The sequence below is a fragment of the Zea mays genome, chromosome 3 (genome assembly GCF_902167145.1).
Source record: "Zea mays cultivar B73 chromosome 3, Zm-B73-REFERENCE-NAM-5.0, whole genome shotgun sequence".
NCBI classification, from domain to species: Eukaryota; Viridiplantae; Streptophyta; class Magnoliopsida; order Poales; family Poaceae; genus Zea; species Zea mays.
The window spans coordinates 58,813,060-58,837,982 of NC_050098.1; the positions used below are offsets into that span (position 1 = coordinate 58,813,060).

The 24,923-nt window shown below is 48.3% G+C and overlaps 1 protein-coding gene across 1 annotated transcript; it reads right to left on the minus strand.

Annotated features, from left to right (window-relative positions):
* Window positions 1–659: 659 nt before the first annotated feature.
* Window positions 660–17,608, minus strand: LOC100381399 (Suppressor of mec-8 and unc-52 protein homolog 1). The gene is made up of 15 exons (NM_001174240.1): window positions 17,588–17,608; window positions 16,940–17,303; window positions 16,791–16,839; window positions 16,446–16,529; window positions 16,244–16,347; window positions 5,329–5,415; window positions 5,200–5,253; window positions 4,987–5,082; window positions 4,134–4,261; window positions 2,150–2,276; window positions 1,990–2,049; window positions 1,791–1,898; window positions 1,255–1,355; window positions 1,104–1,155; window positions 660–986 (listed from the first exon to the last, which is right to left on the minus strand). The coding sequence occupies exons 2-15, from the start codon at window positions 17,078–17,080 to the stop codon at window positions 888–890; spliced, it is 1,290 nt and encodes a 429-aa protein (NP_001167711.1). The 5' UTR covers window positions 17,081–17,303; window positions 17,588–17,608; the 3' UTR covers window positions 660–887.
* Window positions 17,609–24,923: the final 7,315 nt, after the last annotated feature.

Consider the following 24,923-nt stretch of genomic DNA (forward strand, 5'->3'; position numbering starts at 1 on the left):
CGAATGTCTCCATCATGCATGACACTGTGCATTTATTTATAGTGGCAGCTTGGTATACAACTTCGTATAAAATTACAATCATGTTCTTAGTTCCTATACATATAAATTATGAAATCTACCAAGGACATTATCATCTTTTTCTTCATAGACGTGTTGATCAAGCCTCTGAGTTTTTCCTTCGTCTTAGGGCCTATTTAGAAGCACTCAAATTAAAAAGAAGAAACTGGTTTATATAAATTGAGGTGGTTCCAAACATGCCGGTTTATACCTTAGTTTATAGAAAGTGGAGGGAAACTAACCTCTCCTAGCTGAAAGGTAAAAAGTGGTTTCTTAAAAACTGACTTGGTTGGTTCCAAATGAGACCTTAGTCGATACGTACTGGCTTGGTTCTAAATGAGACCTTAGTCGGTACGTACGGACCATGAACTGAAGCTCTTCGCCTTCGCCTATGTCGTAGAGATGGTAGTCTTCATTATTCCTTCAAAACATCTGAAATAGACTTACGAGATAATTGACAACTTAATATTTTGACTACCTTCGACGAGAGAAAGCTTCCAACGTCAGCAAACCTGAAATGCAAACTGGGTTGTCTTCAATTATTATAGTAACTGCTAATTTTCGACTGCTATATGCCTGCGGACACAATCAGCATCCAGCGTGCTATAACCAAATTAACCATAATGAACTTGTAGCGAGGAGTCGTAGTAAGCTGTGTTTACACCATTGAAAGGTCCCTAAATCTAGTACAGGATACAATGGTAGTAAGACATGGGGCAACATAAGCACCAACGAGTCCATAGCTGTAGCGCCTACCAGTTATCTAAATTACAAAACAAAATACATCCTATTTAATCATCGGTTCAAGGTTTTTTTAAAAAGAAAAAAAGTCAAGGCTTCCATATCTTCATCATACAATCCTCAGCAATGGTGGCTACTAAGTTCCTGTGAGGATGGTGCGTAATGCCTATGACATCCTTCTCATGCACCTGCAAAATCCAGGGTATATCATGTCATGTATTTAGTTATATTGGTTAACTGGATAGTTGATAAATCACAGTGACGAGGAACACAAGGATTAACAAATTCCAGGATCTTGGGCAAACCTTCATCAGATGCTCCAGTTTACCAGATTGGTAGCTAAAGCAATACATGTTCCTGCAAAACAACTCCAATTTAGATGTCATACAGACCAAGATAACAAACACAAAATCGAAGCATTAGACAATGCAAGAAATATATCTAGTATATCCTCACATGTCTTCACCAACACAATATATCCATTCTCCTTTTGGTGAAACTGAAGCTGCAACAAAATCTCCCCCTTCTCGCTTACCTGATGAGAAACTCTTCACAACCTGAAACAAATTTTCAAGGCAATCATAACCAAGCACTAGAAATAACAGTTAAATGGCTGAGATATCCTCGCCTTGCTTATCTTCTACAGCCTTTGTTAAACAAATTAAAACAAAATTTACAAAATTTGGTTAATTTAAATTTCACCTTTTTTCTTTTAGTGAGGTAAGTGGTGAACCATCTAATGAACAGAAGATGCTATTGCTATGAGAAGATGTGCTACATAATGCTTTATTTAACATTAAAAGTGAAGCTAACAATAATTCAAAAGATCATCCAACAAGGGTAATAAAAAAATGGCTAACCGATAACTAAGGCCAGATGGTAAATTATGTTTCCAAACTATATAAAGGCAAACTAGATTGCAATAGATATCCCACCATTTTGCAGACAGAAAAAATAGGCCAAATAAAAAATAGGATGTGAATTCAAATAACCTGTCCTTGTAAAGTCATGATGAATATTGATGAAGTCTTATTGCAGACAACAATGTGATCAGTATTTTTTGGAAATAAATGGACAGAATTAACAGATGCATCTCCTCCCTGGAAATAAAAGGACATGTATTGGTAAACATGGATTTACTAAAGGTTATACAATATCAAGTCAAACTTGTAGAGTGTGAGAAGTCAGTACCCTCAAAGGAGGTGGTGGCTTGAAAGTATGCAAGCAATCTGTTGTTTTAGTATCCCAGACCTACAATAAGAAACAATAAATAATAAAAAATGACTGTGAATTGTTGAACAATTGCAACTTGAACAGTTGAACTGTAAATATGAGACAAGAAGATCAGCACCTTAACAGTACAATCACTGGAAGCTGTAATGACACGGCTACCGTCAGTAGTGAAGATGGCATAATTTACATATGAAGAATGACCTCGAAATTCTTTCAGCATCTTTCCAGACTTGAGGCCATGTACCCTGCAAAAAGGAGGAAGGAAAATAAGCCTTTAATTCTTTTCAGGATATAAAACTGCCTGGAACATGAATGAATGCATGAAAACTGAAATTCTGAACCTAATCCAAAAGAAATAAGAAGAGATCGAAAAAAGCAGCCTGCAGGGCGTTGGAGAAACAGACACAATTCAGTGCAGATAAAATCTCATAGTTCAAATTTGTGAAAAATCACCTGGTTGTTTGATCACTCTTAGTACGAGGCCTGGGCAGATTTTGGGATCTCGATTAAGGGTTGTACTTAGGCCTTGTTTGATTATGCAGTGGAGACAGAGGTGGGCAACGGGGTTAACACCAAATTTTGGACAGGTAGGTGGCTCAATGGCAGTTCCATCAAGGTGCTGGCACCTCATGTCTTTGGCCTTTGCATCCGTGACAAAGCGGCAAGTGAAAACTGACTGTCAGAGAGGCTCTTGTTGACAACCGGTGGGTACAAGATATTCAAGGGCAACTTTCTGTGGTGGTGCTCACTGAGATTTTTGCCCTCTGGGACTTATTCAGGATGTTATACTTCAGCCTGACTTGGAGGATTGTCATAAATGGCAGCTAGACTCTTCAGGACAGTTCTCATTCAAATCAGCCTATGAGGCTTTTTTCAAAGGTTCAATTCAGTTTGCACCCAACAAACTAATCTGGAGGTCTTGAGCACCTAGAAAATGCAAAAAATTCCTCTGGTTAGTGGCACATAAACGTTGCTGGACGGCTGATAGGCTCGCTAGGCGCGGGCGCGGCCTCCCACATCCAGCTAAATGCCCCTTGTGTGACTTCTTTGAGCAGGTATGGGCTGCCAGCTTTAGCACCTCAGGCGAATATGGTTGACTTCTTTGATTTGTGGCAGCAGGTTTGGGTTCCATTGGGCAAAGAAATAAGGGAAGGATTTAACTCGCTTGTAGCTCTTGGGGCCTGGAGTATATGGAAGATGAGGAATGAGGTGGTGTTCAATGGCACGTCGCTCAGAGTGGAGCAAATGCTGACCATGGCACAGGAAGAGGCTGAATTATGGATGATGGCAGGGGCAAAAGGTTTAAGAGGGCTGGTTGCTGTTAGACCTGTACGGTAACAGCCCCTAAGAGGGTGGTCGGGGTAGTGGTTGTTCCAAAGTGTGTGGTTTCTCAGTTTACCTGAGGGTATTGTGTTTGTATGGCCATTTTAGCCTTTTCTCTTCTTTCTTAATGCAATGACAATGATACACAGTTCTACGTATTCAAAAAAAAAAAGTACAAACCTACTTAGGGCAATCTTTATGAATTTGTCTATGCAAACGTTCGAACCTAGAATTTTTTAAGCTTGATAATGGCAACACAAACTTATTAACACAAATGGAGATGAAGGCAGCAAACATAAGTTGCATACTTTAAAATCCAGTTGCAAATTTTAAATTGAATTTTTTTGCTTGCTTCCATTTCCCCAGTTCAGGCAAGGAAAAATTAGTTTCAATTAACCATCAACAGTTTTTTTAACAAACCATCAACAGTCTTAATGAGTAGGATTTTAATTTTTCAGATTTAAGTCTATCTTATAACAAATGGGCACACTATTTAAGTACGTAGCTCAATTCTTTTAAAAAATTCCCAACCTATACTGTAGATTGATTGGATTACCTTAGAAAGGAATAAAAGAAAAGGCTAATATAACAACAATTGCAGCATTGACTAGGATACTGCACCAAGATACAAAAGCCATCAAACAGAATGGGAAAACATGAAACTTGCTCAAACTAGCAAATACCATAAACTCTTTGTTCCCAAGAGAATGAAAGAAGCAAAACATGACAATGACAATTCAACAGTAAAATTAGGCTGGTAGATTATGGTTATATGAAACCTCGCGGTAGTGTCAAAGGATGTACTCAATATTTGGGTTCCATCACGTGAAAATGTAACACTTGTAACACCTTTCGAATGTGCACGCTCAAGGCGTCGCAAGCACTGACCAGTTCGTATACGCCAAACCTGGGAATTAATGGGAGAATATTAACATAGGAGTTAATTGTAAAGATTACATCAAATGATTATGTTCAGATGCTGACCAATAATGCATAAAGTTTACCAAATTATGTTGGTCAAATATTGACCAACTAATGTTGTTATAACAGATGATTATAGTCACACTCATATAATCAGCACATTTACTAATAATCAGATTTTGTTAAAAAGTGTAGTCTATGTAAATTGTAAAAACTCGACCTACGGGGGTAAAACAGCCCCTGAGCATTGCGTTAAGAAGACCTCCTTGTGCAGGCCAACAAAACCCCCAGATCCCTGCCCCTCGTGTGAGAACAACCACGACCGGAGCGAGGCTTTAGACCTAAGCTTTGGCGTAGAACAGACGAGGGAATTTTTTTAACCCCAGCTCCAGGACCTGAAAATGCTGCTCAAGCCACCTAACCAACTCTATAGAAATGTATTAGATGATATTAGAGTACTGCACTCTATCATCAATATAAAGACAATATACACAACACCTTCGTCAACCAAAACTTAAGAAAAAACATTTTTGATATATAGTAAATTTTGTGAACAATCTGAAATCAAAATCACATGAGCAACAAGTATAAATTTCAAGGCAGACATAATTTATTACAATGTGAAAAAAACATTTAAATGTAAGATATATTGGTAAGGAACAATATTTCTCCTTTAGTGAAAGAAAATACAGGATTTGATAGCAAGGGCACCTTAATCTTTCCATCCTGTGATCCAGATGCCAGCATTTCAGAATCCCTACTAAAATCAACACACAGCACAGGTTCCTCGTGCATCATAAAGCTTTCCTGAAGTGTTCATCCAGCAGACAGTACATAAAAAATTAGCACCTTAGCCATGTCTGATTAAATAGAATGTGCATACTTAAGTCCTATAATAAAGCTACAAAACTTAAAGGCACATACATCGGCTTGATATTGAAGATCCTTTTTAAGCTTTCCACTAAGATAATCCCAGACCTGAAAATTTAGAGAACTTAAGCCAAGCTATATCAATGGAGTTGGCATGCAAATGTACAATAGAAAGCAACTTACTTCAATTATTCCATCAACTGAGCATGAAACAAGGTACTGACCATCAGGTGAAAATCGAGCACATTCAGGATGAGTTTTCTTCCCAAACTGCAAGAATCAAGAACAGTGCAATGTTATAAAACTTAGTATCAAAAGCTAGATAAGAAAACTCACTTGACAGCATGTTAAAAATATTCTGTCTTCAGCATGCAACTGAAGGTGAACAATCTCAAACTAAATCTTAATAGAGGATTATTCATCTTTGTTAGATGTCTGTCCCCTGCAATGGGCCTGGCCCAGTCATGTGTTCTATTAATACACTATACCCAACCCATCCTAGGGTTAGGGTTTCCAATATGGTATAGAGGCAATTTCATGTTTCCTCCCTCTCCCCTCCCAGCCGCCAGCTCCCCCCTCACCTCGCCGGCCTCCCCTGCCCGGCCGCGTCCGGCCACCCTCCCTTGGCCGCGCGTCCGGCCTCCCACCCCCAGCCGCGACCGCCAGCCTCTCCCAGCCGACCTCCCCTCTTTGGCCTCCCCTTACCGGCTGCCCCCGCGCCGACCCTAGCTGCCACGGTCGCTGCCGCGGCTGCCAGCATGCGTGCAGCCGGGCTCGGTCTCCCGGGCTACCCGACGGGCACGGGTGCCCTCACACTCGCCGTTGACTCAGCATCCCCGTCGCCGAACCGAGTCTCCCGGCTGCCGCCCCCTGGCTTCCCAACTAGTCGCCCAATCCCCGACGTCACTTGGGCTCCCACGACGCCCCCTGTCGACCTCACGCTGGCCGCCGCCGCCATCGCCACCATCCAGGCCGCTGTGGCCGCTTCCCAAGAGCATCAGCGCGTCGCGTCCCTCGCCTGGGAGCAGGAACGCGCTATGGGGCAGGCCTTGACCACTCAGCTGGCCACTGCCCAGCGTCATCTCCACGGTCGCGACACACCGCCCCCTCCCGTTGTGCCACCCCCGAGGGGGAGGTCCCCGCGTTCCCCCATGCCTCCAGACTCGACACCAACACCATCGCCGCAGTCCATGCCAAGGCCGCTGGGGTTCAGTGATTCACAACATACGGTCCCTCGTGTCCGACGTGTTGGACCCGGCGTCCTCCCACTACCCTTGTTGGCGTGCTCAGGTGGTCCTCACCCTTCGGCGCTTCGCCCTCGCTGACCACGTCCTCGACGAACCCGCTGCCCCGTTGTCTCCATCATGGGTTCAGATGGACAGCGTGGTCATCTCATGGCTCCACGGCACCATCACCATCGAGCTACAGGACATCATCCGTGATCAGTCGAACACCGCCCGTCAGGCGTGGCTCGCTCTCGAGGACCAGTTCCTCGGGAATCGGGAGGCTCGTGCGCTCCACCTCGACGCCCAGTTCCACCTGTTCTCTCAGGGGGAACTCTCCGTGGACGACTACCGCCGCCAGATGAAGGGCATGGCGGACTCTCTCCGTGATCTCGGCGAGCCTGTTGTCGACCGCACCCTGGTGCTGAACCTTCTTCGTGGCCTCAGCCCCCGGTACGGCCACCTGAAGGCTCTCATCAAGCGGACCGTGTCGTTTCCCACCTTCCATGTCGTGCAGAATGAGCTTCTCCTCGAGGAGCTCACCATGACGCTTGACGCACCCGATCCGGCTCCAGCACTCTACAGCGCTCCTCCTGGTGGTCCGGCGCCCTCCAAGGGCCCTGGCCCTCGCACCTCGTCGACCGGGGCCCCCACCCGTCCTCCTACCACCGCCCCTGCAGCCCCTCATCAGGCCTTCACCACCGATGGCGGTCGTCGCCCTCGCAAGGGCGGACGTGGGGGTAGCAGCTCTACGCGTGGAGGTTCCACCGGCCGGGTGGGGCGGCCAAGGCCAAGGCTGGCCGTTGGCACCATCTCCATGTGGCCGGGTCAGGCCCCCAGTGCCTCCTATCCTCCTCCTCAGGCGCCGGCTCTCCTAACTGCACCCACCTACGGAGCTCCCTCACCACCTGCCTTCGTCATGCCCACATACGGCGTGCCCCCGACGACCCCGACTCCACCTCAGCTCGTGCCTCTGGTGACTCCCTGGTCGCCCCTGGCTGGAGGTTGGGACGCAGCCTCCCTTGCCGCCGCCTACAGCACCATGGCGTTGGCTCCACCCTCCCCTGACTGGGTTGTCGACTCCGGTGCATCCTACCACACCACCCCCACTGCAGGCATGTTATCCCGTTCTCACCCACCTCGTTCCTCCCACCCCACTTCGATCGTCGTTGGGAATGGTTCCACTCTTCTGATCACCTCGGTAGGTGCCTCGGTTCTCCCCGGACCGTTCTATCTCAACGACGTTCTTGTCGCCCCGCACATCACTCACAATCTCCTTTCTGTTTGTCGGTTCACTACCGACAATTCCTGTTCCATTGAGTTTGACCCTTCTAGTTTTTCTGTGAAGGATCTGGCCACCAGGACCCCACTCGTCCGATGTGACAGCACCAGGCCCCTCTACACGCTCCGCCCTTCGTCCACCGGCACGTCTCGACCTCCCGTCCTGGTCTCCGCCACCACCTCCAACACCTGGCATCGTCGTCTCGGCTACCCAGGACCTGACGTCATGACCAAGCATTCCAGTAGTCTAGACTCTTCTCGTAGTCAGAAACATTTTGAGGGCCTCTGTCATGCTTGTCAGTTAGGCCGACATACGCGTCTCCCGTTTCGCACTTCGTCTTCTCGGGCTGAGCAGGCCTTTTGTGACACCCCAGTGTCACCTAGGGTTTCTCTCAAAATGCCAAGCCAAGAACCATTATTTCATGTGAACCAAAGTAAGCTTGAGCATCAAATTAGCTTAAGAAAGAAAGAATTCACCAAGTATATACTTAAAGGTATCATGATCAAAACAATTGAGTCTTTTAAAAAGGTAAGAATGTGCAACCCTAATAAAAACCCTAAGTGAGCCCTATGAGCAAAATTCAAGAAAATAAGGAAAAGCGTAAGAAAAATTTAAAATTTTGACTTGAGCCAATTATAAAAATTGAAGTATATTTAATGAGCAACAAGAAAGGTTGAGAAAGCTTGGCCAAAATAACTCAAATAAAACCCCAAATCAAGCTTCTCATGTGGGGACTTAATGGGAATTCTGAATTTCAGAATTCTGAAATTCAGACCTTGAGCCAAAGATCAGGGATGTTCACCTTGATCCCTAACTCGAATCCTAATGGCCCCATTAACAAAATTGTGTCTAACTAACCCCTCTGTCGTGTGCCAGAAGATGGCATTGGGACGCGAGCCCTAGACACGACAAAACCCTGGATTTGCCTCGGGTTTGAGCAAGGAGACAGACCGGATTTCCTGGCTCCATATCTCTGCAACCAGTAGGCAAAATCCTATGACCCCCACACAAGATCGGTAGCTTGTAGGGAGAAGAGGTTTTGTGCACTGACCAAGGCGAGAGCAGGCTCGGATGAGCGACCACACGCGCCAGAACTTGGGCAGAACGCACGGGCACACGTGTTCGACCCTGGTCGGCACGCCAGAGCTCGCCCAACCCGCGCGCGCGCTCACCCCGGCGTCCGGTCAAGTCCGCCGCGCGCCCTTGCCCTCGGTCGTGCCCGCCCGCGCCTATAAAGCCTCCCCGGGCGCGCCTCACTTCACCCCGCGCTCCCCTTCACCGGCCAGCCCCCTCTCCTTAGCTCCGGCGAGCTTAATTCCGCCCGCCATTGCCGCCAGAGCTTCGGCCACCGTGGCCAGCCCACTCCAGCCACCCCTAAGTCGAGCCAGTGCTTCGGCTAGCTCCGCCAGTAGCCCGTGAAGCTTTCCAAGCCCTCGGACCCGGCCGGACTTCACCGGAGGCCCGAGATCGACCTCACCGGACTTCGGTCTTCCGCCGCCTCGCGTGGACCGAGCTAACCAGTGAGTCTCCGATCAATTCCTTGCACCCATATCTTCTCTGGCATCCCATGAACCTCTCTGACCCGTCCAATTGTTCTATCTCGCCGTGACCAGGCCGGACTCCTCGCCGCCGACGAGCATCCCCGCCTGCGTGCGTGGACCGACCGACTCCGGCCATCTCCGACGGCGCCCCGCACACCGTTGTGATCCCCGAGACCTCCCCTACATCCTCGACCACTTCACCGGAGCAATCTCGCCGCCGGTAAGCCCCTCCGCCCTTTCTTCCGCCGCGGCTACTGTTTGAGTTAGACGAAGGACCTCGGGTTAGGATTTGTAGAACCCGAGGGGTTTTCTGTAACGTCAGTGACTCATGTGAATAGTAGCCTAAGGACTGATCCGCGAAGAAAACCTAAAAACCCGCCAGGGACCCCAGTGCAAAGTGGATTTCCATTTAATCAATTCTGTTAATCTTTTTTTTAATAACCAGAGAACTTAGAAAACCCATAACTTGATGAAGTCTTAATAAAAAGTTGTCAAACTAATTTTGCTAGATCCTAAATATTATGAACTGTCATTTAAAAATGGTAAACCCTATGCTTTCTGTTATGAATTTTAGAGTTTAAAATTAAAAACAGAAACTTACCAAACCTAGTTTAATTAAGGAAAATTAGTTTTTCTTCTGTGCTGAACCTAAGAAAATTTGTAGGTATTCAAACCTCATTCAGACACTGTTTAAAAATAATAGGAACCCCAGCATTGAAAAATATGATGTGCTTATTCATTTAAAGCTATTTTGCCCAAAACTTAGGAAAAATCAAGAAGGGCCTTAGAAATTAATGAACAGTAATTGGAATTATTTTTCCTAGTTTACTTATGTAACAGAGAACCTAGGAAAAATACAGAGACCATTAGTTCAGACCAGTTTTAAATTAAAATGTTTTATTTAGCCTTATTTGGACTGAAAATCAATTATTAGAGTAGCAAAACTATAACCAAAATGAGTAATAAAAATCCAGTGGACTTACAACCACCAGAGCCCCACTACAAAAATAAAGAACACCTCAGCCCAACTTTTTAAGTAAGGAAAATAAATATAAAGTGATAATAAGGCATTTTCCAAATAATTCTTGAACAACCCCTAATCATGTAATAATGGGCAACCAAATATTAGCTAAGTCCATAGTAAGATAAACCACCAGAGAAAAATGCAAACCCATGAAAAAGAAGCAAACTCTTACCTATTGCTAGTATTTTATGAGAAAGGCCACTTAATTCAAATAATGCATACCACCCCTTCTCTTAAGCAAAAAGATGCCAAACTTCAGAATGATTGCTCTTGCACAAAATAATAACCAAGAAAAATAAGAACTCTGTTGTTTGATGTTTTTCAAATATAGTGGTAGTAGAAAGCACCCATTTGGCTAGAAACTTGAGAAAACCATAGAAAAATGATTAAAAGGTATTAATGACTAGGAATTTGTATCAAGTCATGTTATAACACCTAAAAGCCAGCAAAAATAAGTTTTAGAGAATTACCCACTGTTAAATAATAGTTGTAGTTCAAAGCACCCCTTCTGCCCTAAAATTTGGTAATTTTGTCCAGAGAAAATCATTCACTTTCTGATCCCCAAATTTTGAGACAGAGAAACATACACCAGTACCAAGCCACTGTAATTTTTGCAGAATTTTTAGAATTTTATAAAAGCAACTTGTAGTTCGAACCCACTCCAAAACATTAAAAAGAATAAAAGAAAAGGAAAGAAGGAATAAACCCCACCCCAATAAGTCTAACTTGAGAACTTATCAATTCTCCCTAAGACTTAAAAAGAATTCAGTGGAACCCCAAAAATAAACCTACCACTTACCTTAGCTAAGTTTGACCCAATTTACCAAGTATACCACCCAAGGGACTTACATAAGCAAAGTTAACCTTGTTTAACTCAAGAAGATCATACACCTTCGAAGTCGTAAATTCTAAAAGCATATATATCATATCATGCATATATCTTACACATTGCATTTATTAGATTGTAATCTTGCCGACGGAGAGTACGTGCTCATCCCCGAGCAAGGGTCTGTCCAAGAGGAGGACCAGGAGCAGGCTTCCGAGGCTGCCATTGAGGATCTCCCCGCAGCCCCAGCAATAACCGGTTTTATGCATAACCGTATTATTATATGCTACTTTACTACACTTAATGCTTGTAGGTTTGTAATGTGCACTTAAGTGTAGGAGTTGCTTGAAACCTCTAGTTGCATGAACTTAGGATTCCTTTTTGAGATGAATACTAGTATGATAGGTCGAGTAGCTGCTATGCTAAATCAGGATCTCGGTAGAAGTCGAGTGATTTTTCTAGCACTCGCGCGAGGTCAGGAATTGATTGTATTCATCTTGATAATGGGATATATGTTAGTCTATGGACTTGGATCCAGGGAGGATGTCTTGTCCATGAGACGGGAAAAGGAATTAAGGATTAATGTGTGGATACCTGAGTCAAGCTTTTGAACGTACTAAGCACATGCCGGGAAAAATGGTAACCGGTAAACCTAGTACCTGATTGAAGCCGGGCGCGGACTTTATCCCTCATGCGACCTGAGACTGGGTCTCCCATGCTAGCTATGGTGGGTACAAGTGCGGTCACTGCACGGCGGCAGCCGGGGTCAGTGGAGCATTGTATGCCAAGGCGGTGAGGCCTGGACGCGAACGGGGAATCGATGGGGACAGTTGTCATGTGTGGGGTCGGAGTACCCTGACATGTCGTGTGTTTAGGTTTACCTTGCAAGGTTAAAACTCGATTCGAATCGTCTGCTTCTCGCAGCTAATGAGACTGCTTGACCCCTTGTACTGCATCGAGTAAGAAGCGAAATGTGGTTTCATGAGATAACTTGTTGATTGAACTAAATGATTGTTACCATGTATGCTTAGAAGGAGCAAATCTAGCTAAGTTAATGATGATAGAATTTGAAAAGCTAAAAATTGATTTTAGAAACAGCTAGTGCTTTTGGCAAACCAAACCCCTCAGCCAAACAGCTGCATAGTCTAGAGGTAGAGGAGTAGACTCCTCACACCGGTTAAGTCTAGCTGAGTATTAGTATACTCAGCCTTGCTTGTGGCACAATTTTTGCAGGTACCATTCAGGAAATGGTTGATGGTGTGACTTGGCCTACCACCCTGCCACCGGGTTGGACGGTCGAGTGGGATGTTGCTCCGGCAGGAGAGGAGCACGAGGAGTAGTGGGCTAGGCCTTGCCCAATTCCTCGATACCGACGACATCGATTATCCGCTGCACTTTATTTTGTGAACTTTATTTGCTACGCAAAAACTCCGATTTATGTAATAACTCAGTACTTAATTTGAGGTTTCCTGTTTTATTGTATTTCTTCTGTGACTCACCTTCGAGTGAGATTGTGGAATTTGATCCTGGTTAAGTGGCTCTATCAGACTAGATCTGAGGGACTGACGGGTTATTCCGATTTAAGTGTGTTACGGCCCATGAGGCGTGACTTAGGCACTTAAGCTGGAATAATTCGGATGGTTCCGCCACACCTTTGACCTGGTTCATTGTGATCTTTGGACCTCTCCTGTTATCAGTCTCTCTGGATACAAATATTATTTGGTGATTTTGGACGATTATTCCCATTTTCTTTGGACTTTTCCCCTGCGATTGAAGTCTGACACTTTCACCACTCTCACACACTTCTTCGCATGGGTCTCCACCCAGTTCCGCCGCCCGGTCCGTGCCCTGCAATGTGACAACAGACGTGAGTTCGACAACCACGCCTCCCGGTCCTTCTTTCTCACCAATGGCGTCCAGTTACGCCTCTCGTGCCCCTACACCTCTGCTTAGAACGATCGGGTCGAGCGCATGATTCGGACCACCACTAATATGATCCGCTACCTTCTCTTTCAGGCGTCTCTCCCTGCCAGCTACCGAGCAGAGGCCCTGCACACCGCCACCCACCTCCTCAACCGCCTTCCTTCGATGGCGATGAGCCTTCCCACTACCCACTTCGCCCTGTACGGCACAGCCCCTCCTACGACCACCTCTGCGTCTACGACTGTGCTTGCTATCCTAACACCTCCGCTACTGCTCCGCATAAGCTATCCCCCGCTCCACCCGCTGACTCTTCCTCGGCTGCTCCCTTGACCACAAGGGGTATCGCTGCCTTGACCTCGCCTCCCACCGCATCGTCTCTCGCCACGTCGTCTTCGACGAAGATGCGTTCCCCTTGCAGGCTCCTCCCCACCCCCCGATCTCGACTCCCTCCTTGAGTCTGATCTGCTTACCCCTCATCCCCAGGCGCCTCGCCTTGCGCCGTTACCCGCACCTCGCGCGGTCACGTCGACCTCACCTGCGCCACGCGTGGCTCCGACGTCTCCGCTCGCCCTTCTACCCGCGCCACGTGTGGCCCCGTCAACCTCTGCCACACCCGCACCACGTGCGGCCTCAACGACGAGCGCCACGCGCTTCGCCGACCCCGCCCTCGTCTACCACCGCCGCGGGAGCTCCACCCCCTCGGCACCTGCGGACCTGTGCCCGTCGACGAACACGGCTTGCCGAACCGCCGTCGTCTATCACCAGCGCGCGACGACTGCACCCACGGCACCCGACGTCCCGACATCCCGCTCAGAGCCACCGGTGTACCACCTGGTCGCCATTCACCGCGACCCCGGGCACGTCCACCCCATGGTGACTCGGTGCGCCGCCGCTGTCTTTCGACCGGTCGACCGACTGATTCTTGCAGCTGATACGACCTCCACTCCACCGGACGCCTCCCCGATCCCCTCCTCCGTTCGTGCCGCCCTCGCTGACCCGCACTGGCGTCGGTCTATGGAGGAGTACGCGGCCCTGCTGGCCAACCACACCAGGGACTTGGTTCCGCATCATCCCGACACCAACGTGGTCACCGGCAAGTGGCTCTTCCGCCACAAATTGACATCGGCTAGCTCCCTCGACCGCTACAAGGTTCGTTGGGTCCTTCGGGGCTTCACCCAGCGCCCCGGCGTGGTCTACGACGAGACCTTCAGCCCCGTCATCAAGTTCGCCACCGTTCGAGTCGTCCTCGCCCTCGCCCTCGCATTCTCCCAGGACTGGGCGATCCATCAGCTCGACGTCAAGAATGCCTTCCTCCATGGCACTCCGGCGGAGACTGTCTACTGCAGCCAACCCACCGGCTTCGTCGACGCCGCTCAGCCGGATTTGGTCTGTCGGCTGAACCGCTCCCTCTACGGCCTCAAGCAGGCGCCGCGGGCCTAGTACAGCCGCTTAGCCTCCTACTTAGCCTCCATAGGCTTCATCGAGGCCAAGTCAGACACCTCACTCTTCATCTATCGACGAGGCAAGGACACCGTCTACCTCCTACTCTACGTCAACGACATTGTGCTCACGGCATCCACCGCCGACCTTCTCCAACGCACGATCGCCACTCTCCAGCTGGAGTTTGCGATGAAGGACCTGGGGCCCCTCCACCACTTCCTCGGCATCACTGCCGAGCGCCGACCCTAGGGTCTCTTCCTTCACCAGCGCCAGTACGCTGTCGACATCCTGGAGCGGGCTAGCATCAGTGTTATTAAAACTACGTTTAAACGTCAAAACTCTAATTAGAGGTTGAAACCACGTTTTAGCGTTTTGGCGTTCTAAACTGCAAAACGCAGTGTTTTATGCATTTTGGACTATTAGCTACTTTTGGGCCCAGTCTATTAGTTACTTTTGGGGTTCAATCCAACTCATGGGTGAAGTTTTGGTAAGCCAGTAACCTCTCTGTTTTGGTATTTAACTTCATATTATTGTCTGAAATTATGATGCGTTGGTATTTTTCCTATGTTGTTTAAAACTACGTTTAAACTAAACAAAGTTTAAACGTTTAAAAGTCAAAATTTCATCCGTGAGCGCTCCAACGTTTTATCGTTTTAATAACCTTGGCTAGCATGTCAGACTGCAAGCCCTACTCCACACCTGTTGACACTCAGGCGAAGCTCTCTGAGGACGATGACCCCCCGGTCACTGACGTGACATCTTACCGGAGCCTGACCGGCGCGCTCCAGTACCTCACCTTCTCCCGGCCCAACATCGCCTACGCCGTCCAGCAGGTCTGCCTCCATATGCACACCCCACGGGAGCCCCATCTTACCGCTCTCAAGCGCATCCTGTGCTACCTCTGTGGCTCCCTCGACTACGACCTCCTTCGACCTTCCCCGACGTCGGAGGTTGTGGTCTACACCGACGCCGACTAGGCCGGCTGCCCCGACACGCGTCGGTCCACTTCGGGCTATGTTGTGTTCCTGGGCGCCAACCTCGTCTCCTGGGCCGCCAAGCGACAGCCCGTCGTCTCCCGCTCCAGTGTAGAGGCCGAGTATCGCGCTGTGACCAACGGTATGGTCGAGGCCTCCTGGATGCGCCAGCTTCTCCACGAGCTCCACAGCCCCCTTCAGCGTGCCACCCTCGTCTACTGTGACAACGTCAGCGCCGTCTACCTCTCCACCAATATCGTGCAGCACCAGCACACCAAGCATGTGGAGATCGACCTGCACTTCGTCCGCGAGCGTGTGGCTGCCGACGACGTTTGGGTTCTCAGCGTCCCCACCACCCTGCAGTTCGCCGACATCTTCACCCAGGGGTTACCGTCGAGTGTATTTCTAGACTTTCGATCCAGTCTCAACATCTGTACTGGATAGAGTTGTGACTGCAGGGGGTGTTAGCTACCTGTCCCCTGTAATGGGCCTGGCCCAGTCATGTGTTCTATTAATACACTATACCCAACCCATCCTAGGGTTAGGGTTTCCAATAATCTTGATGATAACAAATCACAAGCAAATGTAACAGATGTTCAGTGTTCTTACTTCTATTATGCCCAAGTTCAAATGTGTAGATATCATCACATATTAATGCCACCCGATTAGTCTAATCCTTTCCAGTATCTTCTTTTTTGCGTTACTAAGATTGCGCCTTTACTCTTTGGAGCTGCTAGATACTAAATACACTAACTCAGCAATTTAGCTTTTCATTTTTCTAAAGTTCATATTAATTACTTCTTGCTATCAAGTAAAAAAGAGGAAATATAAGAGGAAAAGTAAATACTATCAGAAGCTAAATCACCTTTATTTGATGAGATAAGGAAGTAGGGTATGTTTCTTCTTCATCCTGCTTCATTGCAGCAGTTCCTCTAAATAAATCAAACTGTGTGCCAGGAGGCAACAATCCTACGCAATAGGAAAAGATTGAAAATCTCATGACTATTTCATAACAATTAACATATACATGGTAGCATCCTTTTAATAGTGTGCAGCAAAGAGAATACCTTGGTGCTGTTGCCACTTCAAAGCCTGACCAATCAGTGCCATAAGACGAGATGGCGGTACTACTGAGACTTCTGAAGCAACAGCTGAAATTGGCATAGCAGAGGAACAACTAGTAGTTAAAAATTAGGATTGCAAAGAACAAAATTCCCAGGGTAGATAAAACTGAATAAAAGTAGGACCAAATTATTTAAGTCATCTAGATATTAATAAGGAATCCCTAACTTCCAACTCTCGAAATTTGCTTATAAGTGCTGAAATAATTATGGTACATTATGAACATCGGCTCCAAACTCTGAACAAATAAAAAACACAGCGTCAACAAATAAGACATTCAGCAAGCTCACCTTGAGCAATCAGTGCTCGCCGCTTCTCCTTGGTGGATTCTTGGTAGGCCTGTTGGCAGAATGATATTCCAGTACTTCAACATTAATATAGCTCAGGGAGTAATATAAACAACATAACAAGAATAACATAGCAAGATAAACTTGCCAACCTCATTGGGGTCAAAGTATGTGCGGACAAGGAGGTGCTCAAGGCGGAGGTACCGCTCAGGCTGCTCCTGCTTCATAACACCCATGACCTGCGTCTGACGGAGGATGGCACGGGCCGTGTCAAGCTCACGGAGCTCAGCCATCTCCAACACAATCTGCTCATAGAGGTCCTCGAGCTTCTTGCGTGGCAGCTTGAGCTGTGCGACCTGGGGAAGCACAGCATCCCAACGCCCGGCATTGATGTCGGCAATGAAGGTGTCGATGCTGTCAACAGTGTTGAGGGAGACCTGGCACTCGTTTTGCAGCGTCTGGAACGTCTGCTGCAGCGAATTCTCCTTGCAGAACTGCAGCACTATCTTAACCACGCTGCGCACAAAAAAAAAACATCGCGCTCAAATCCTTTGTCGACCTTAAGACACTAATGCTACTGCAAGTCAGGCGGTTCTCGGATAGATTCAATAAGATGTGGAAATCCCAAAAATCTATCGATTTATTGCGACGCTGAAAGGTAGTTATCGGCCGCGGACAGACGGATTCAAGAACCAAGCTGAAGCACCCTAGTAGGGTTTAGGGATTCGCCGTGTTTCTTCTCTCGTGGTTTCGCTAGTACAAAGGAGGCCTTTAAAGGCGTGAAAGGGGTTTGTACGTACTCGCGGGCCTCGATTTCGAGGGTCGACGCCGACGACGCCATCTTCGGGTTCTGCGGGAGGCGGCGGATGCTACAGCACCAGGTAGGAAGGTAAAAGTCGGGAGCGGCTGCTGGAGAGGGAGAGGAGAGGCGCTCTGGTGATTTTGGGTGCGATGGGCTTCGGTAATTGGGCCACGGAAAGAAGGGCCGCTAGATGCATCGATCGATGCGCGAGCCTTATGGGTCCCATTTGGGCCGAGCACAGTTTTTGTGGTTTGCTTTTCTATTTGGGCTCATTCCATTTGGTGATAAATGGGCTGCCAAGCCTAGTGGCCGACTTGTTTTAGTTTAGCGGTCCGTGGGTCTCACATCAACAGACTTACCCTATTTGTTTCACCTCCTTTTCAGCATCTGGCCGTTATCTCTACTACTCCTTATGTCTATATCATAGGCGTCCACATTTGAGGATGGTGCACGGTTCTGCCGTCGCGCTCCCTCCGCACTCCATCCGTCCTCCGTGCTCGATCCTCGAATCCCGCGGCTCCATCCTCAAATCTAGCGCTCCCTCCGCGTCCCTCCACGCTCCACCCCCGCTGCCCGCGCGCCGCCGCCCCGGCCCGCGATTCCCCCACTTCCCCGTCACCACCACGAGCGATGCGCTCGCACATCCAGCGCACTCCCGACCCCTCCGGCAACAACTCGGAGGGGTCGAGGCCGAATCCGCCGATGAGAAGGCTGAATCCACCGATGAGAAGGCAACAGTGGTGATGGAGAGGCTGGCGGTGGCCACGAGGGCGTTCTTCGCTTCGGCCTCCGGCGGCGGCACTGGCGGTGAGGTCGGCGACAGCATGGGGAGGAAGACCACGGCGGCTCGGTGCCCTCCTACCATCGGCAGCACGGGATCTCGTGTGGGATGTCGACTCCCAGCTCTACTACCACACCAGGTAGTTGCTTCCTTTCTCTCTACATGTTGTAGGGTTCCACTGATTGGGCGTCGATGGTAGAATTTTGTGATGAACTAATGAAAGGATTCGGCCAATGGAAGTTTAGATGGTGACAACCGGCTTCTGGTGTATGAATTTATGCCCAAGGGAAGTTTGGAGAACCATCTGTGAAGAGGTTCTCTGTTATACTCTGGTTTCTTTAGATATACATCTCCGATAGATCTTGAGATCTGCAGACATGACCTCCCCTCATAAGTAATATCACCAGAAGTATCTTGACAAGACTACATGAATAAGAACAAATGATAGAAACTGGGAGCACAAGCTAGCTTGATGGTTTTGTGAATAAAGAAATAAACAATAGCAGCACTAAATACATCGTTCTACTATATATGGTTGGTGCACTCACCTTTCACTAAAGTGAAAGCCTGAACAATGAGGGTTAAGGGGGAGGGCAGATAGTATTAGTGAGTGGGTAGTATATTGCACCACAAGTTACATCTTACCATCCACATAAATTTTGCAACATATGATAAGCCTTATTGACAACTGATTACTTACCTGATTGTCACACACGGTTTTAGAAGGCAAACCGGGTGTGACATAAGTGGTATCAGAACCGTGCTGACTGTAGGACCGCTAACCTAGAGTAGAATGGTCGTTCTAAGGACTATAGACCTCTGTCTCTGCCTTGACTTTGATATCCCTTCAAAAGTTGGTCCTACCGACCAAACCTATGTTCTACTATATATTATACCTTGCTGAAAATCATGTTTTATTCTAATCCTTCATTTACTTATGATTCATTATTTGCTGGTCATATTAATTCTGTTCTCACCCTTTTGCTTGCGATGTCTTTTGTAGATGGCTCGACTTAGACACACTGCACGAAAGTCAGTCATCCCCTTCTTACCCTCCCGCCTTGCTGAGCGTCCGCTTCGCCGTCCCGTGGCCGGACAGTCTAGCCACTTGAAGAGACTACACCACCGCCTGCGTGAGGAGCAGGAACGTCGACGACAGGAGCAGCAGGGCTCTTCTTTCTCGCTCCACCAGGAGATAGAGTCTGTGAGGAGCTGCTCTCCTGTGCTTCCTCTGGAGCCGCCCCCTGCACCACCACTGGGCGCCCCAGCTTCTGGAGTAGCTGCTGGAGGAGACCCAGACGACGGAGATGGCGACGACAGCTCGAGCCACGACACCGACTTCTCTGCTAACCCTGAGCCGGAAGGATGGGTTGCTCGACCCATCACTCGCGACGCTGCTCGCGGGTGTCACTTCCATGATGCGCTCGACACCCTGCTACGTCGGGCATTTGACCGGCATACTTGGTCCGTCGAGTATCGCTGTGTGGTCTACCAGCACAGTCGCGGGGTCTACCCGGACCGCTGGGAGGCAACTTGCTTGGTGCGCTGCCCGGAGAACAGTCTCCAGGGTGCGGAGGCCTGCTCAGAGCACTATTCTATTTCTGAGCGGGACTCAGCTGAGGCAGCCATGCAAGATGCTGCACGGCGTGCGCTTTCGCACTACTGCTCGGTTTTCGGTGGGGCAGCTGACGGTCTTGACCTGAAGTATTACCCCCGCCGTCCATCTGGCAGCACAGGAGGAGTGATTGTCTCACCTGTCGGTGAGGGCAATCCTAGGTTGAGCAGCACAGTCAACCTAGCCGCTGTGCTAAACACGGAGCTGGACCATGCATTAGATGAGCTGAGTAGGGCTCGTGCTGAGATCGCCCTGCTGCGGGCTGAGCGCGCGGAACGTCGTCACCTGGATGGTGGTTCCCCCGCTCCCGTCGGGACTCAGCACCCGTACCGCTCACCTCAGCGTGGACACCAGTCTTATGGCAATCCCGACTGCAAGACCAAGATAACTCTAGAACCATAGATTGTTAGAGTTGGATCTTATAATTAATACGAAATATATACATAGAAGCTTCAGTCTTAGCGTTAGTCTCAGTTTTAGTTAGTCTTAGTTAGACAGGGTAGTTTGCTATATCCTGTGCATCTATGTTTGTCATGATGAAGTATGTTTGGTTTGGATCTTTGTAATGACTGTCACCAGAGTGTGGGTATCCCCCGCATTTTGGTTTACCTATTATGTTAATGGAGTTAGTTATATAGTTGGGAAACCTTTCATTCCACTTTCCTCTTTATCTGAGAAGCTGTGTGGTCTGTGTTGGAGATCAGTGAAGATGTTCATCTGTTCAGTGCTGTTGAAGAATTCTATTCTCTTTCCTTATGCTGCAAGATTTGCCAGATCAGTTCTGATGTGTGGTTGCATTCTGCAGATGTCAGAGAACAGGCGCAGAGGAGGAAGGCGTGCTCAGCAGGAGCGAGCCGCTCAACAGGAGGAGGTGCCCCAGCAGCAGCACCTGCCGCCCCCGCCCCCGATGTCGATCGAGCAGATGTTTCTGATGCAGACTCAGGCAGTTCAAGCCATCGGTCAGACTTTGGCCGCCATTCAGCAGCAGCAGCAGCAGCAGCAGCAAGCACCACCTCAACCTCAGATGCCTCAGATGCCCAGAGACAAGCGTGTTGAATTCATGAGAGGTCATCCACCAACGTTCGCTCATTCTTCTGACCCTATGGATGCTGAAGATTGGCTGCGCACTGTGGAGCGGGAGTTGCATACCGCTCAGTGCGACGATAGGGAGAAAGTTCTGTATGGTCCCCGTTTGTTGAGAGGAGCAGCCCAGTCATGGTGGGAGTCTTACCTCGCCACCCATGCCCATCCTGACGCCATCACTTGGGAAGAGTTCAGATGTAGCTTTCGTCAGTACCATGTTCCCGCAGGTCTGATGACTGTGAAGAAGGAGGAGTTCCTGGCTCTCAAGCAAGGGCCATTGTCTGTCAGTGAGTACCGAGACAGGTTTCTGCAATTGTCTCGCTATGCTCCTGAAGATGTCAACACCGACGCCAAGCGACAGTACCGTTTCCTGAGAGGCTTGGTTGACCCTCTGCAGTACCAACTGATGAATCATACCTTCCCGACATTCCAGCACCTGATTGATAGAGCGATCATGACAGAAAGGAAGCGTAAGGAGATGGAAGACCGTAAGCACAAGATCAGTGGACCCCAGCCTGGAAGCAGCAGCCGCCCTCGTTTTTCAGGCAATCAACCTCAGCAGTTCAGGCAGAACCAGCGTCCACCTCAGCAGCATCAGCAGTTTCAAAGGCAGTACCCTCAGAATCAGTACCAGAACCGTTAGAGCAATCAGTCAGGAGGTCAGTTTCCGAGGCAGAATCAGCAGGCACCTCGCCTTCCTGCCCCAGCAAACCAGCAGAGCAGTCAGGCAGCATCAGTTCAGGTTGGAAACAGAGCGTGTTTCCACTGTGGAGAGCAAGGCCACTGGGTGATGCAATGTCCGAAGAAGGCAGCCCAGCAGCAGTCAGGCCCCAATGCCCCAGCAAAGCAGAATGTGCCTCAGCCTGGAGCAGGCAATCGCTCTCAGCCGCGCTATAATCATGGAAGGCTGAACCATTTGGAAGCTGAAGCAGTTCAGGAGACCCCCGGCATGATAGTAGGTATGTTCCCAGTCGACTCCCATATTGCAGAAGTGTTATTTGATACTGGAGCAACACATTCTTTCATTACTGCATCATGGGTAGAAGCACATAATCTTCCAATTACTACCATGTCAACCCCCATTCAAATTGACTCAGCCGGTGGTAGAATTCGAGCCGATAGCATTTGTTTGAATATAAGTGTGAAAATAAGGGGGATAGCGTTTCCCGCCAACCTTATAGTAATGGGTACTCAGGGTATAGATGTCATCCTAGGGATGAATTGGCTAGATAAGTATCAGGCAGTTATCAGTTGTGATAAAAGGACCATCGAGTTAGTGTCCCCACTAGGAGAGGAAGTGGTGACTGAGTTAGTCCCGCCTGAGCCAAAGAAAAGAAGTTGTTATCAGATGGCTGTCGATAGCAGTAAAGCAGACCCAATCAAGAGTATCAAAGTTGTGTCTGAGTTCCCGGATGTGTTTCCAAAGGATTTACCGGGTATGCCACCAGAGCGGAAAGTTGAGTTTGCCATAGAGCTTCTTCCTGGAACCGCCCCTATCTTCAAGAGAGCTTACAGAATATCTGGACCAGAGTTGGATGAACTTAAGAAGCAAATTGATGAGCTGTCAGAGAAAGGTTACATTCGGCCAAGCACCTCGCCTTGGGCCGCCCCTGTCCTGTTCGTGGAGAAGAAAGATGGCACTAAGAGGATGTGTATTGATTATTGAGCTTTGAATGAGGTCACGATCAAGAACAAGTATCCTTTGCCCAGAATAGAAGATCTGTTCGACCAGTTGAGAGGAGCCAGTGTGTTCTCCAAGATTGATCTGAGGTCAGGTTATCATCAGCTCAGGATCCGACCTTCGGACATTCCGAAGACGACTTTCATTTCCAAGTATGGTTTGTATGAGTTCACAGTGATGTCTTTTGGTTTGACCAATGCGCCAGCGTTCTTAATGAACTTGATGAACAGTGTGTTCATGGATTACCTTGATAAGTTTGTGGTGGTATTCATTGATGACATTCTGGTTTATTCTCAAAGCGAAGAAGAGCATGCAAGTCATTTGAGGATGGTATTGCAGAGATTGCGAGAGCACCAGTTGTATGCAAAGTTGAGCAAGTGTGAGTTCTGGATCAGTGAAGTCCTGTTCTTGGGTCACATAATCAACAAAGAAGGATTGGCTGTGGATCCGAAGAAAGTGGCAGACATTCTGAACTGGAAAGCGCCAACAGATGCTAGAGGAATCAAGAGCTTCATTGGGATGGCCGGATATTATCGGCGATTCATTGAAGGGTTTTCGAAGATTGCAAAACCAATGACAGCGTTGCTAGGCAACAAAGTTGAGTTCAAGTGGACCCAGAAATGCCAAGAGGCCTTTGAAGCGCTGAAAGAGAAGTTGACTACAGCGCCTGTCCTAGTCTTGCCTGATGTGCACAAGCCCTTCTCGGTGTATTGCGATGCTTGTTACACAGGTTTGGGATGTGTGTTGATGCAAGAGGGAAGAGTGGTGGCTTACTCGTCCCGACAGCTGAAGGTTCATGAGAAGAATTACCCAATCCATGATCTAGAGTTGGCAGCAGTGGTTCATGCGCTGAAGTCATGGAGGCACTATCTGTATGGACAGAAATGCGATGTCTACACAGATCACAAGAGTCTGAAGTACATATTCACTCAGTCAGAGCTGAACATGAGGCAACGAAGATGGTTAGAGTTGATCAAAGACTATGAGTTGGAGATTCATTACCATCCAGGCAAAGCAAACGTAGTGGCAGATGCTTTGAGCAGAAAGAGTCAAGTCAATCTGATGGTCGCTCATCCGATGCCTTATGAGTTGGCCAAGGAGTTTGACAGGTTGAGTCTCGGATTTCTGAACAATTCGCGAGGAGTCACAGTTGAGTTGGAACCTACCTTGGAGCGCGAAATCAAAGAAGCGCAGAAGAATGATGAGAAAATCAGTGAGATCCGGCGGCTGATTCTAGAAGGCAGAGGCAAAGATTTTCGAGAAGATGCAGAAGGCGTGATATGGTTCAAAGACCGCTTGTGTGTTCCCAATGCCCAGTCTATTCGAGAGTTGATCCTCAAGGAAGCTCATGAGACAGCCTATTCGATTCACCCTGGCAGTGAGAAGATGTATCAGGATCTGAAGAAGAAATTCTGGTGGTACGGAATGAAGAGGGAAATCGCAGAGCATGTGGCTATGTGCGATAGTTGCCGAAGAATCAAGGCAGAACACCAAAGACCAGCTGGATTGTTGCAACCGTTGCAGATCCCTCAGTGGAAATGGGATGAAATCGGTATGGATTTCATAGTCGGATTGCCTCGCACTCGAGCCGGCTACGATTCTATTTGGGTAGTGGTGGACCGTTTGACCAAGTCAGCCCACTTCATACCTGTCAAGACCAACTACAACAGTGCAGTATTGGCAGAGTTGTACATGTCTCGGATTGTTTGTCTTCATGGTGTGCCAAAGAAGATAGTGTCAGACAGAGGAACGCAGTTCACCTCTCATTTCTGGCAGCAGTTGCATGAAGCCTTGGGCACGCATCTGAATTTCAGTTCAGCTTATCACCCGCAGACAGATGGCCAGACCGAAAGGACCAATCAAATTCTTGAAGATATGTTGAGAGCCTGTGCGTTGCAAGATCAGTCCGGATGGGATAAGAGATTGCCTTATGCAGAGTTTTCCTATAACAACAGTTACCAGGCCAGTTTGAAGATGTCACCATTTCAGACGCTCTATGGAAGGAGTTGTAGAACTCCGTTGCAATGGGATCAGCCTGGAGAGAAGCAAGTATTCGGGCCAGATATTTTGCTTGAAGCCGAAGAGAACATCAAGATGGTCCGAGAGAATCTGAAGATAGCGCAATCGAGGCAGCGAAGCTATGCAGACACAAGAAGAAGAGAGCTGAGTTTCGA

Excerpts from the sequence above, each read along its gene's own strand:
- LOC100381399 (NM_001174240.1), bottom strand. The coding sequence starts at position 17,080 with ATGGCTGAGCTCCGTGAGCTTGACACGGCCCGTGCCATCCTCCGTCAG. Across the intron at positions 2,277-4,133 it reads TCCTTTGACACTACCGCGAG|GGTACATGGCCTCAAGTCTG; the intron begins GTTTCATATAAC and ends TCCTTTTTGCAG. Across the intron at positions 2,050-2,149 it reads CCAGTGATTGTACTGTTAAG|GTCTGGGATACTAAAACAAC; the intron begins GTGCTGATCTTC and ends TTCTTATTGTAG.